The sequence below is a fragment of the Eschrichtius robustus genome, chromosome 17 (genome assembly GCF_028021215.1).
Source record: "Eschrichtius robustus isolate mEscRob2 chromosome 17, mEscRob2.pri, whole genome shotgun sequence".
NCBI lineage: Eukaryota > Metazoa > Chordata > Mammalia > Artiodactyla > Eschrichtiidae > Eschrichtius > Eschrichtius robustus.
The window spans coordinates 71,050,022-71,064,776 of record NC_090840.1 but is presented as its reverse complement, the minus strand read 5'-3'; the positions used below and the strand labels follow the sequence as shown (position 1 = coordinate 71,064,776).

Sequence of the window (14,755 nt, the reverse complement as noted above, 5' to 3'; positions counted from 1 at the left end):
TCTGGGGCAGGGCCTGAGAATCTGCATTTCTAATAAGTTCGCAGGTGATGCTGATAAACTGGGGGCCACACTTTTGGAACCACTGTCAACCTTCTTTGATTTACTATATGATCTACACCCAGAACCTTTAAAAACAAAACAACAAGAAAAGTCTGTTTTATCCCATTCTGAAATTCTGGCTTTTTACTGAATTAAACTGTTCTTTCTTGTGAATAGTGGGGCACCTGAAACTCTGAAACATCTCCCCAAGTCAGGTTCAGGAAGGAGTGGGTCGCATCTATGGAGATGAAGGGAATGAGCGGGTGGGGGAGGGGAGGGGAGAGACCCGCACCACTTCGAAAGCATCTGCCTGGACGCTGAAGTTTGGGTTGTTCTGGTAGCTCTGGATCACACAGGACTTGACTCCATGCCCCCCACACTCGATGAGGACCTGGGGACGATCCACCGAGAGGAGCTGCACCTTCTTCATTTCTCGGACTCCCCAGAAGAGAACCTGAGGAGAGGATGGCAGGGCTGTCACACAAAGGCCCAGGCAGGAGCCAGCAGGTGTGGCTCAGGTGTGGGAAGGTCAGCCGTGCCAGCCTGAGAACCACAGGGTGTTCTTCCAGGAAAGGATGGGGCGGCTCCTTGTGGCTCCGCCCCATCAGCTACGTCTCCTTCCCACCCCTCAAGTCCCCTGGCACAGTGCAGGCATGATTGCAATGCACCAGTGCCCTTTAGTCCCAAAGAACAACCCAGTCCTTCCGGGCCCCATACCTCCACTTGGTATTTACTCAGCACTGGCCGGATGCTGGCAGGAACAGGGTAGATCTGGGTGACATCGGGTGGGTCGAGGGGAGGGAGCCCTTGCAGCCCAGACGCAGGGACCTACCACGCAGATCAAGCACTGGTTAGACATTGGGAGAGGTAAGGAAAATGAACGCTGCCACACAATGACCTCATTGGCAAGACTGTCACTGTTTTAACCAAAGGAATGTTTCCAGCTTAAAATGTAAATCAAGATGATGCATTTTATCACAGTGAATAATTTCTTAATTTACAAATGCATTCGTTCACAAGGGTAATCAACATTTAGTGAGCACTCACAATGTGTCACAAATTAATAGTTCCATAAGCTTTCAGCGAGCTCACAGTATAGAGGAGAGGAAAAAAAGACAGATAGATCCTCATAACCTCATTGTATTTCATTCTTTTCATTTTTTCTTGAAAATTAATTACATAAACACTTATCTGAAGTTTAAAAAGAACAATAAATTAATTTTAAAGCTTCATATTAAAATTTTGGAAAAGCAAGTTTTCAATTCATAATATTTTCTAATATCCTTCATACTTATTCTTTACCCTTTGGGTAATTTAGAAGTAGTCTCCTTAATTGCTGAATTTATGGTGTTGTTGTAGAAGTATTGCGTGATTTACAGAGTGGTCAGAAAAATGTACTCTGTAGGATTTTAAACCTTTGAAGTGTTTTGAATGTTATCTGACAATATTGGAAGCAAAAAATTCTAGTAACACCTTTGCAGATGATTTATTCATTAAAGAATATAAGCAGTATATGTATAGGAATAAACATTTAAAAAAATCTCTGGTATCTAAATGTTTGCAGATATTATAGAAATAGGAAATAAGTAAACCTATAGACATTAAATAATAACTGAAAAATTATGAGTGGTAAAGTAATGGTTGAATGTTCTGAGTATGTAGGATAAATGCAAGTATTTTACAAATGGCTGAAATCTAATTTTTTTCTGTCATTAAAGTATACATATTCAGTCAAAAAAAAAAAAATGACGGGAATTGCAGCCGTAGAATAGAGAAGGGGCTCTGATCAGATTCCAAATCTCTGAGACTTAACTATCCCCCCACTGTGCACTACAAGAGATTGATTTAATCACATAGAGACTAGTCATAATCAGTGAGACAGAAAATGGAGTCTTTTGAAGGCAGACCTCCAGGAAAAGGTGTTATTTCCTGTGCATTTGGAGTTAACAAAACCACAAGAGGACAATTGCTATGCTTTATTGAAATCTCACACAAAGGACTTAGAAAGTCTCCTAAGGAGAGGGCCTTTCTCATTTGTGGGCCACCCCACATTACCTTCAAGACCTGGCTCAACACGTACGTCTTTCAAGAAGCCACCCTGCTTTGGTCCCAGCCACTGTGGCCATTCTCCTAATCTTCAGTCCTTGGAACACAGTGTGTCCTCTCTGGAGGTTTAGTGCAGAAATTAGTGGACTGAGCCCGGAAACCAGGCTCTGCTGTGTGACCCTGCATGAGTGCCTTTCCCTCTCTGGGCTTCAGATATTGGGCCAGCTGACCCTTCAAGTCCCTCAGGAGCCAGATGCTCTATTAAACATTGCTTGGGAGCAGGAGGTTTTCCTCGCTGGGGGAGTTTGCCTGACTTGGCCAAGAGGAAGCCTTTGTTTACTTCATTATTCTCAGACTCTCAAGTAATGCTCCAAAACCAGTGAGTTCTTGATAAATGTTTATTGGCTGACACACATTAGCTCTGTATGCTCGAAAAAGCCTAATTGCTCATCAAAACCTGCAAAGCACAAACATATCACCATTTCTTTTTCACAGACATATTCTAGCTGGCAACGGCAGATGTGGTTCAGTTAATTATAAGAAAGCCCAGAAAAAGAAGACAGCAGTCACTGCGAATGCCAAGTAGGCTCAAGATAATGAAGCTGCAGAACGAACCAAACCAGATAAAGGAGCTGGGAAAAGGTGAGGTGAACCCTGCGGGGCGGTGAGGAGGTGAGCGATCCAGGCTGCAAAACATCGCCTCCCTGAGAAAGCCAATTGCTCCTGTGGCTCCAAACGTAAAGCCACAAAAACAGCTGTGATAGTGGCACAGGATGGGATGGTGCCTCTGGATGTGCTTTTAAAAGTACCATACGTTTTGCTCGTCTTGGGGCCTTTGCCTTCAAAAAATTTACAGATTAAGGGAGACAAGCTATAAACAATTGCCTTTATCAAAGCCTAGGTTTGGGACTTCCCTGGTGGTCCAGTGGCAAAGAATCTGCCTTACAATGCAGGGGACGTTGGTTCGATCCCTGGTCAGGGAAGAAAGATCCCACGCGCCGCGGGGCAACTAAACCTGCACGCCACAACTACTGAGCTCGTGCACCTCAACTAGAGAAGCGAAAACCCGCACGCCACAACTAGAGAGAAGCCCAGGCACCGCAACGAAGACCCCGCGTGCTGCAACTATGGCCCAATGCAGCCAAAAATTAAAATAAATAAATAAATCCTTAAAAAAAAAAAAAAAGCCTGGATTAAATGGAAAAAGAGGCAAAGTGACGTAGGATGGAAGAGGAGAAAACATTTGACTGAGGTGGGGGAGGGGAAGCTGCCTGGAGGAGGCAACTCTTGTCCTGAACTGTGAGGATGATCAGTCTCCTAAACAGGTAAATAGAGTGCAGGGGGTGGGTGGAGTCGGCAGAGCAGGGACACATTTCGAAATAGGGTGACAGCATGGCTAAAAGCAGAGGAGCACATTTGTGCGGTGAGGTCTGAGAATTCAGAATAGTCTGCTGTAAAGAGGCCACAGTATGTGCAGAGTAATTGTGCTGCAATGTGAGCCTGAAAAGGCAGCTTGAAGACAAATTAATTTGGGGAGAGCTTAAATGCTAAGCTATGGAAATCTGACATTCTCCTATGGGCTAGATTTTCTTTTCATGAAATATTAAGAGTTACCATGCAAAAAGAAAATATTTGTACTCACAAACATTTGGGAAATGTTGAATTTCAAAAAAGAAAGAAATTTCAAAAGTTTCTTTATAGCTGACTTCTCAGAGTCTTTACTATGGTAATGGGCATTTCAAAGTCCCAAGAGGGACATAATATGAAGAATTTCCCAAACTTTCTTTTTACTGTATTTAGAGGGACTCGTGTTCCAAAGATACAGATTTCGGGAAATGCTCCTGGAGATAAGAAACAGACAGCCATTGGTGATGTCTAAAGAGGAGAGTGGTATGGTGGACTTGTGTTCTGGAAGGAATGCGAAGGATGAAACAAACAAGAAAGAGGAGGAAGCTGGGAGACCAGGAAAGAGGCCAGTGGAACAATGCTGATGCGAACGAGGGTCTATGGGAACAAGGGACAGTCACCTGGCTGGAATGATTGGCTTGCTCGTGGATACAAACCCAGAGTGAAGAATTACAGCTGAGTCTGAATTCTCAAGGCAGAGAGTCTAGGAGAACAGGGGGGCAGTGGGCCAGGACTGGGAAAACAGGGTCAGCCAGCTGGGTAGAAGAGGAAAATGGAGGTAAGGAATTCAGTCTGGGGCACTGAAGAACCCAGGTACTACACACTTATTCTGAGACAGGGAAGCCTTTCAGTAATGGAGACAGACGGGCTGAAGGTAAACCACCCACAGATGGAAAGTGAGAGCCGCCGGCGACAAATGAAGGTGTTTTCCAGCTCCCGCCTTCCCGGAGTGTAGGAGATCCACATGCTGAGACAGCGGCATTGATGATCAAATTAATTTTTGCACACGTAATCAACTGAGAGGAAGTCCTAATGAAACCCTAATGAATTGTGTCTCTTAGGGTGCTTGCCTCTGACACCCCGCTGTCAGGAAGCAGCAGTATCTCGAACTAGTCTGCCCAGCTCATTGTGGAGGGAGGGAGGGAGGATCAGAGGTGGGACCGTGGAACTGGGAGAAAGCCAGGCCCTCAGAAGGCCTGTTCGGATCAGCTGGTCCAGCCCCTCATTGATGGATTAGAGGACTCCCTTCAGGAAGCTTCATGCAACGAAAAGAGCAGTTGACTGAATCCCATCCCGTTAACTTGGAGCCTCATCTTTCTGACATGTAAAATGAAAGCATTGTACTGAAGCTGGTTTTCCCAAATCAGTCATTCTTCTACCACTTTTACCATCTGTGTTGTTATCTAGTAAACATTTTCAGTAGATATAATTTCATTTTTAGAAAGGGAACTTCAAGTTGCTACGTAAAACAAGTACCACTGGCCATCAATGGAAAGTAACTTTAAAAAGAAAACCAACGAAAACAAAATAATGTTATTGGAATATGTCATGTGTAGCACTTCTTAAAATTTCTTTTCACTACGTTTGGAGGGGCCAGTGTTCCAAGAAGCAGACTTTGAGAAATGTTCCTGTAGATAACATTGATGTTTCTTTAGAGGCATTGAAGCTGAAGCCTATGCTTTCTTAAAAAGAAAGGTTGCAGGTTAAGAAACGTATTATTCACAGATGGGCATGAAACTTTCTTCTGAAAGTAGTTAGAAGGATCCAAAAAGGCAAAATTCCATTTACAACAATATGGATGGGCCTTGAGGGCATGATGCTGAGTGAGATAAGTCAAAGAGAAAGACAATACTGTATGCTCTCAGTTATATGTGGAACCTAAAAAAAAGAAAACAAACACAGAAACAGAGCGTAGATTGGTGGCTGCCAGGGGTAGGGAGGTGAGGAAAGTGGGTGAAGGTGGTCAAAGGGTACAAACTTCCAGTTAGAAGATGAATAAATTCTGGGGATCTAATGCATAGCATGGTGACTACAGGTACAATACTGTATTGTACACTTAGAAGTTGCTATGAAAGTAGATCTTAAAAGTTCTCACACCACACACACACACACACACACACACACACAAAAGGTTAACTATGTGAGGTGATGGCTGGATGTGTTCATTAACCTTATTGTGGTAATCATTTTGCAATATATACATATATCAAATTATCATGTTGCCCACCTTAAACTTACACAACGTTATATGTCAATTATATCTCAATAAACCTGAGGAAAAAAAGGCGACACTCCCTCGACATTAATTCACTGTTATTTAATGCTCTACCTGGTTTCAACCTAAGATTTTGACAACCTAAGATTTTTCAACCTAAGATTTTGACTCGTTGACAGCCTAAAATCACCCGGACTCTCAATAAAGGCAAGACTGGACCAGCTGATTTTGAAGATCCTTTTCAGGGCTGACAGTCCATGTTTCTGTGCAACACACATCTATCTGGTGAGAGCTGGTTCTATTAGACTCTCACTTGGTTGATCATCCTGGAATCTTAGAAGCTAAGACTTGTAAGACAAAGATTTCCCTAGTCCTTCTCTCCTCCCCTGCTAGACTACAACCATCACAGAGCTGGAGCTGATGCCTGTGATTCTGCTACTGTCCCTTTAAGAGCTCATCCAGCTTCAGTTCCCCTGAGAGAGGTTGCTCTTTCTTCAAGGCAGCCACTCCAGCCTTAAAAAGTTCTTCCTTAAGTGGAGCAAAAACCAGACGACAGTCAAAGGCTGATTGGGTGCACTTCAGAATTCATCTCTGTAGTCGTATGCAACTCCCAGGCTGCACACCTGGGCAGTTTGGATTTGAGTACAAGTGCGTCTAACCCCGGAGCTAGCTGTTCCCATCCTCTAATGCTCTTCAGCTCCCGGGGGAATCTGTGTACCTGGATTCTAGGCTCCGACCTGCCATATCCAGTAAGCCATTACCGTTCTATCCAGCTCAATTTCTTCACCTGAATAAATAGATGGGACTAGATATTTTGCTTTAATATTCCATGGTATAATAATATTAATAATAATAAAATAGGTAGCATTTGTTGAGTGTTGATTCCACGCCAGGCACTTTAGGCAGGTTAATTATCATCTCCATTTTGCAGGTCAAACAGAGAGAGATAAAGTAGCTTACCCACGGTTGCACGCCAGTAAATGGTGGGAATGAGATCCATATTCATGGGATCCAACTCCAGCACCTTCCCTCTTACTCATTTGGTACGTCTTGGGAATGTTTGTCTTCTAGTTCCTCTACTAGAGATCTTTTAAAATTGGGATTTCTGGAAAATGTGCTTTCCTAGAGAGGGATTGATCTGACCCAAAGGGTAAGTGCCACCTGCCCTCAGTGACTGGGATGGTCAGGGAGAGAAATCTCTCTGGTACAGGCCCACCTGGTCATTTCTTTCCAGGTCATCACTCTGTCCCATTTGGTCCTTGACTGGACAGCCAGACTTGAGAGGCTCAGCTTCCCTCCCTAAGTATCCTGCCTTTGCTTTCTGAAAAAGTCCTCCTAGACATATGTTCATAAATTCCCGATGACTTAGTGGGACAGACTAAGAACTCGATGTCTTTGGGAAACTTTGTGATACAGTGTAAGGAGCAGAAGACTTTAAAGGTCTAAGTTCAGCTCTCAGCTCAACCACCGACTAGCGGCAGGACAAGGTAAATCAGTCAATTACATTAATCCTCAGTTTACTATCTGCAAAATGGGAATCATAATCCCTCCCTCAATAGGATTGAGGGAGGTTTCAGTGTGATGAGAGGTATGTGAGGCAGCAAACACAACACGGGGCACATGGGAGTGTCCACAAACGTTTGCTCTCTTCCCCTTTTATATCCTCCTGTGGTCTGTATGGAGCTCAGGGTCTGACGCGTAGGGCTGCTCAAGCATTGCTGGCCAAATCTATACGGACCTTTCATCCTGGGACGCTGACTTGCAGCATAGAGGCTCTGGGAACAACCCGTCACCTGAGTTCTTAAATGGCATCTCCCAGATCCCCAGAAGGAGCCGTCTCCAGACACAGGACAGCGGGGAGGGACCAGGCATAACGTGATGGACATACACTTCCCATGAGGCTGCTTCTCTGGCCAGGTAGACTAGATAGACGGCTAGTGCAGACATCACTTCTGGTTCACTTACCTGCAGCAGTTCAAATACAGCAAGGAGGTCCCCTCCAGAAAGTTTCCCGCAAAAGATGGGGTGGTAACACAGCCTGGGGGGCTCATAGCCCTGGTCGGCTAGCCTCACAACAGGAGCAGCCACGGTGGCACCCAAATATTCTGGCTTCCCCTAGGGCAGAAAAGAAGTGAATTTTTGCCCCTGGTGGTCATCTACCTGTTTCTGATCTGCGTCAGTGTGATTTTGTAATTAATCTTCACAAAACTGTCAGCCTCAGTGTCTCCCTCCTGCTACTATCTCACTCTCTTCTTCTGCTAAGCCCCTCTCACCTCTTCCCACAGCCTTGGGAAGCAGCAGAATCCATCTGGGCTCTCAGGGAAAACTCTAAGAGGGTCATCTTAGGGGCTTCCTGGCTCAAGGCTATCTTAGGGGTTATCCCTTTCCTCAGTGTATTGAGTTCAGTGGAATAAAGTAAAAATAATCACCCAGGGTAGACTTGAAGGGGAAAAGGAGAAATAAGGTGGCACCAAATATTCCAAAAGATCTCCAGAGCAGGGAACCATTGTGGCTGGGAACACAAGTTCGGAGTCCAGGCAAGTGTGAGTTGGAGTTCCCAAATCTACTGCTTTGGAGAGCTATGGTCTTGGGCCAGTTACTCAACCTTTTTTGAAACTCATGCTTAAAAAGAGCATAGGGTCTTGTTCATAGGACCATGATGATTAATGTAATGATGTATGTGCTTTCCACAATGACTGGTATACCATAAGTGCTCAATCCATAGTACTGTGATGAAGATGGTGGTGATGATGGTGATGACGGTGATGGTGACTAAGGTCAGCATGTTTAGGTAATAGAGCAATTCTGCCCTATTGTTCTCGGTAGTAAAAGAGGGTATTAGAATAGCTTTGTATGTATGTATAGGAGGTAAGTTTCTCTAAGAACTATTTGATGAGGTCACCTCCTTCCTCTTCCTCATCCCTGCTCCCAGGAGCCTAAGTCCACATTCCCCCACGAGCAGCGCGGGGCTGGAGCGTGGGGTTGCTTTGCTATTTATCTCAGGAACTGCTGTAATGTAAGCTCCATGCAGTCAGGATTGCCTGTTTATTCACTGCTGTATCCCCTGGCACAGGGCAGGCACTCATTACATATTTATTGAGTGAAAACTCTTGGATAAATGACCTCCAAGTCCAAGGGCAGTGCCCACATTTTCTTTGGCTGAGGCTGGGTTTTAGTACCTGCACTACTTCATTGCCTTTGGAATCACGAACAAGCATTTGCATTCCCGGCTGTAGAAGGAAGCTTGGTTGAGGTGGAAATGGGTTTAGCTCAGTCACACTTAAAAACTAACAAAGCGGGGCTTCCCTGGTGGCGCAGTGGTTAAGAACCCGCCTGCCAATGCAGGGGACACGGGTTCGAGCCCTGGTCCGGGAAGATCCCACATGCCAGGGAGCAACTAAGCCCGTGCGCCACAACTACTGAGCCTGCGCTCTAGAGCCCGCGAGCCGTAACTACTGAAGCCCACGCACCTAGAGCCCGTGCTCCGCAACAAGAGAAGCCACTGCAATGAGAAGCCCGCGCACCACAACAACGAAGAGTAGCCCCCGCTCACCACAACTAGAGAAAGCCCGCACGCAGCAACGAAGACCCAACACAGCCAAAAATAAATAAATAAATAAATAAATTTAATTTAAAGAAAAACCCTCCAGTAAGCTTTTGAATCTGCTGTTTCAGGACACAGACATCTTTGGAGAGAAAAAGGTCTGGCTAACATCATAACAGAAATGAGATAGAGCTGAATGCATTGTTTCAGGGCTCAGAAGCAACAACCAAAGAAAAAAAAAAAAGGCCCAGTTACAAATGCTGAATCAGTGACAATATATCCATTCCTTCCAACCAGGCGAAATCAGTAAAGACATTCTATTTTTAAAAGGCATGGACATTTTTATTAAGCAACAATAGGGTATAGAACTAGCTGGGGGCTGGGTATAATAATTATATTCCTGAAGAAGTATATGTGGACTGAACTTTTGTGAACCAGATTCTATTTTAATTGCAATCCAAAGGGAAATCTAAGCAAAAAACCCTTTAGTAAAGCAAATGATCATCATCAATTTCCCAGATTCTGTAAATCAGTGTTTTCCTAGGTGAGGACTGCCTCTGGGCATAGTCACAGGCTGATTAAATAAAGGAAGTTAGTTGAACAGGGAGTTTTCAGCAAGGCACAGTTTGCGCAGCCCTGGGACACTCACCACTGTGTCACTGTCATACAGCTCCACCACCACTAACGGCGGGGATTCTGCCAGCTCCTTCTGGTCTCCGTGCAGCACCAGGTCATTGAACAAAAGCATTTGGTTCCAGGTCGGGGAGAGGGTCTGGGGAATGACCTGGAAGTTGGGGCCAAAAGAAAAGCAAAACCATCACTCGACTGGGTTGGAGGGGGCTCCATGAAGGGTAAAGAGGACACATCCTCATCATCATTGCTCACTTATTCAACATTCAAGCAACAACGGAAACTGATGTACTACTGAGTATCAGATGCTAGGGATGCAGATTCCCTACGCTGGAGGAGCTTATATAAGCTTCATGGGTAGAACTCCCACCTGATTACCACCCTATCTGCAAGCATAATTCCAACTCAATCCTCCCAGCGATGCTGTGATGATAACACCAGCTACCCTTTATTGAGCATGTACTGTGTACTGGCTGTGGTACTTCACATACACTGTCTTGCTGAAACTTCCCAACGATTCTGGGAGGTAGAAATGTAAACCAAGGCTCACTTGCCCAGAGCCGGCACGTGGCAGAACTGGGATTCAACCCAGATCATCTGGCACCAAAGCCCAGGCTGCTAACTTCAACCATCCTCACCAAGTAGATGCTCATATTATCTCCATTTTATGAAAGGGCACACCGAGGATGGGGAAGATCTAGTGATTCTTCACTGTGAACAAATAAAATTTTGTCATCAAATACTCGAAAGTGGATTTTCAATCTAATATTCCTTACATGGAATTGTACTGTTTTGTGGACATTTATTTGACTGCATTGAACTGACCAGGGTCTTCAAAATAACCTTCACCATTTTGCATGACATCATTCTTTCTTCCATAGCAAATTGTGACATTGGAAGTTGGCTGCACCCATTATGCAGATGGAGAAACCAAAGGACAAAGAAGGACAACAGCCCACATAACTGGCTCAGAACCATGAGTGTCTCACCCAGAAGTGACTCAGACCCCCCTGCCAGGCCATTCAGGTGGTACCTTCAGAAGGTAGGGTGTAATGAGCTTGCATCCTCTATTTAATTGGATGTTTGGAAACATGCCACTTTCATAGAGCTAAAGGCTAAGGTTGCTTGCAGTATGGGTGCCTGTACCTAGGCAGAAACTGCCGCATTCATATGTGAGGCCAGTTCTGGAAAGAGGCCACAGTCACAGTCTCCTGTGCAGGCAAATGAGTGATTTCTCAGGTTAGCACAGACTGCACAGCACCTGCTGTGTCCTGAGGAAATTTCCACACCACCTCTGCACTCCACTCTTACCTCTCACCATTCTCTCCAGGAGGGACTGGAGAGAGATCTGGCCTGAACTAACTACTGCTTAGATTCCAAAGCCCAAATAAAACTGTCATCTCAGAGTTTTACATCAAGAGCCATTTCTAGTCATGGCATTAAATCATTTGCACTGTGGTTGCGAAAGAATATTTGTATTGCTCTTTTTTATGAGTCATAAAAATATGCATTCCACAACTTCCTTCCTTCTTTGCTTTTTGCCTTTAGAGTATTTTATGCCTCAGACACAGTGAGGTTTGGAACATAACGTTTCAGAGAAAAATCTTAATTTTTTGGACAGGAAGAGAATGGCTTCAACCAACCTATGAACAGCAGTTAAGGCATTGCAATGCAAAGTTCCCCTGTGTCGGTGACTGACGTCACAAAGAACTATGTGTTTTTATGTTGCTTTTGAAAATAGAAATGTGATCTTTTTTGCAACCTGCACCCAACAGTGTGACACCAAAGCAATTTATGATTCTCACAGCATCTTTCCTATAGAAATATTCTGATGGCTTCCTTGGCACTTTGGGCTATAATTGCCACTTGATAAGATTCCAGGGGCCAGCATTCATTCTTTCATTCATCATATATTTATCCCTTCAAAGTGCTAGGCTCAGTATTAGGCACTAACACAGCATCCTGTGCTTAGCAGGTATTCAATAGCTACTTGCATGAATAAATGAGTCGATTTTGGCCTGTCCCATGATTAAAAGGACGATGTGGCCACCTTCGAGAGGTACTGAAAGGTTCACCCAAACAAAATACATTCTCCCACTTCTCTGCCAAGGTGAGCACAGCTCACCTCACTTCCTCGGGGCTTCCTTAAGGAGTTGTGCTTTATAAACTTGTTCGGTGACATTGCTGGAGAGATTATGGTAACACTTAAATTTAACACTTTGAAGAAGGAGTGAGATACCATGGATGGAGCGTGGCTTTAGAATCAGAGACCCCCTGTAATGGAACCCTAGTTTCACCACCTGCCTATGTCCAACTTGGGCAGGTGATTTAACCTCTCTGATTCTTAGTCTTACTCATTTCAATGGGGTTAGCACCCACCTTGTAAAGTTGTTATGACCACTGTCTAAGATAAAGCGTATTAAGTGCCTGGCATACAGTAGGTGCTCAGTAAGTGCTTGCTGTCCCCCTGACCCCACCCCAGCCACACTCATTTATAAATGAGTAAACATTTACTGAATACTTACCATGTGCCAGCGTTGGTCACCAGGGTAACTCGTATCTAACAAGAGACCACCGGTGTCCTCAGGACTCAGCGTCAGTCTGACTGTTTGAAATCTCAGCTTCCGTGCCCCCCACCCTCTAAGATCCCCTGTCCTTCTCTCCTAAGCTTCCCTCTCAGCCACATAGTCCTTCTCCCTTTCTATCCCCAAAACCTTTCTCTTTGGGAGCTGTCTCCCTTTCTCTTTATCCTATCATCACAAGATTTCCAAGTTCTACATCCTCAGTGGCATAGCCGGATTCCCCTCCTGAAAGATTTCGTACCATTAAGTCACTTATAAAGGATTGGCTGCAGGACCCTCCCTTCAGAGATAGTTCTCCTTGAGCAACATGTGGTCCATTCAGAGAAGTGCTACCAGGTGTACGGTGGACCAGCTCAGCTATGACTGCAGGGCCCCCAGGCTCAGCCTTCCCCACCTTGAAGAATGCACGAGTGGGGCATGTCACACACAGATCAGTCCCACCGAGGCAGCACACACTGAAACAGGAGAGAGAAACCAGAACCCTTTCTTACCAAAACGGAAGCAGAGTGGTTAAGCAAAATGACTTGGGAATTGGACCAACCTGGGTATCCATCTTGGCTCTACCATCTTCTAAGTAAAGAGTCTCCAAGCCGTACCTTCCTCATCTGCAGAATGAGGACACTAATAATACCCGCCTTTGGGCTGCAGTTAGACGTAACCAAAATGCATATAAAATGCTTAACATCATGCCTGTCACAGAGGGAGTTTTTAATAAATGACAGCTATTATTATTAGCAAAAACTAGGTACTTGGTTCAAAAGTATGGAAGCAAAGTCCAGGGTTCAACAGAACTTGTTTTCCCTTTCAAATGATTATTTGATAAACAAATGTCATCTGTTCCTTTGAGATATGCATCTAAATCAAATGAACATACTGTATGGAGATGCAAAATAGAAGGAGAATTACATAGCAGCCAAGGGAGCTCACTCAAACCTCCTACCCCACCCAGAGCCCTGAGATCACCTCTGAGGGCTTGGAACTCCCCAGCTGTGCAGGTAGAGGAGGCCTCCAGGGATTCCGCACCCCCCCCCCTCTTTTTTTAACCACACTGTGTGGCATGCAGGACCTTCGTTCCGCGACCAGGGGTCAAACCTGTGCCCCCTGAACTGGAAGCTCGAGATCTTAACCGCTGGACTGCCAGGGAAGTCCCAGGGATCCCCCTTTGAGAATCCCCTTTGTTTTTGGTGGGAAGCCTCAATGGCAATAATAACGCAGTCACACAGGAGCTGTTATAAACAAGGCACTGTACTGGGTGTTTCACCCTCTGGGAGGTATATACAATATCACCATCCTTATTTTACAGATGAAGAAATTGAGGACAAAGAGGATTTTGCTGTCACACAGCCAATAAATGGAAGGGCTCAGACCTGAACCCAGGCACTATGGCTCTAGAGTCTATACTCCTAACCACTGGGCTATGTACTACCTCTCAAAACACAGGGAGGAGAAAGGAGTCTGAAGTCTTCTCGTTTTCATGCTCAGTCACCTTCCCTCTGAGGTCTCTCCCGACTTCCCTCCCAGGCAGAGCTAACCCCTCTCTCCTTGTGGCTCTTGGAGGTTCAGTACTATGGGGTTTATCACAGTGTGGCTGACTCGTCTGCACAGAGCACTGCCTAGGTCCACTGGATCATACACTGTGCACGAGCAGAGTCTGGAAGATGGCGGTGCGGGAAGACGCGGAGTTAGCGTCTCCACACAACTAGGGCGACTGCCGGCTGCTGGTGGGAAACTCTGATCCCCAAGGAGACAGGAGGGACCCCAGAGTGAACCGGTAGGACGGAGGGGGACCGAGGGGGGAGGAGAAGTGGAGGCCAGACAAGATCGGCGCCCCGGAGGCCGGGGCGATCAGGAGAGGCAGGAGAGGAGTGGGAGAGGAGCGGAGGGCCTGGGGAGCCTGCTGAGCTCCCAAGCTGGTTCCCCCTGCTCCAAGGCCCCTCCAGGCTGCGTGGGTCCTTGGGGACACTACATAATGATCAAAGGATCAATCCAAGAAGAAGATAGAACAATTATAAATGTTTATGCACCCAACATAGGAGCACCTCAATACATAAGGCAAATGCTAACAACCATGAAAGGAGAAATTGACAGTAACACAATAATAGTAGGGGATTTTAACACCCCACTTACACCAACGGACAGATCATCCAAACAGAAAATTAATAAGGAATCACAAGCTTTAAATGGCACAATAGACCAGATAGATCTAATTGATATTTATAGAACATTCCACCCAAAAGTGGCAGAATACACTTTCTTCTCAAGTGCACACGGAACATTCTCCAGGATAGATCA

At 45.3% G+C, this 14,755-nt stretch overlaps 1 protein-coding gene across 1 annotated transcript in view; it reads right to left on the bottom strand.

The window, feature by feature from the left end:
• The window catches only part of FER1L6 (fer-1 like family member 6), a 120,667-nt gene that overhangs the window by 47,822 nt on the left and 58,090 nt on the right, over window positions 1-14,755 (bottom strand). Inside the window, exons 20-23 of the mRNA XM_068525619.1 lie at window positions 9,901-10,035; window positions 7,673-7,822; window positions 757-867; window positions 332-493 (exon numbers count right to left, since the gene is read on the bottom strand). Coding sequence (XP_068381720.1) covers window positions 332-493; window positions 757-867; window positions 7,673-7,822; window positions 9,901-10,035 — 558 coding nt within the window. The remainder of the gene's footprint in view (window positions 1-331; window positions 494-756; window positions 868-7,672; window positions 7,823-9,900; window positions 10,036-14,755) is intronic.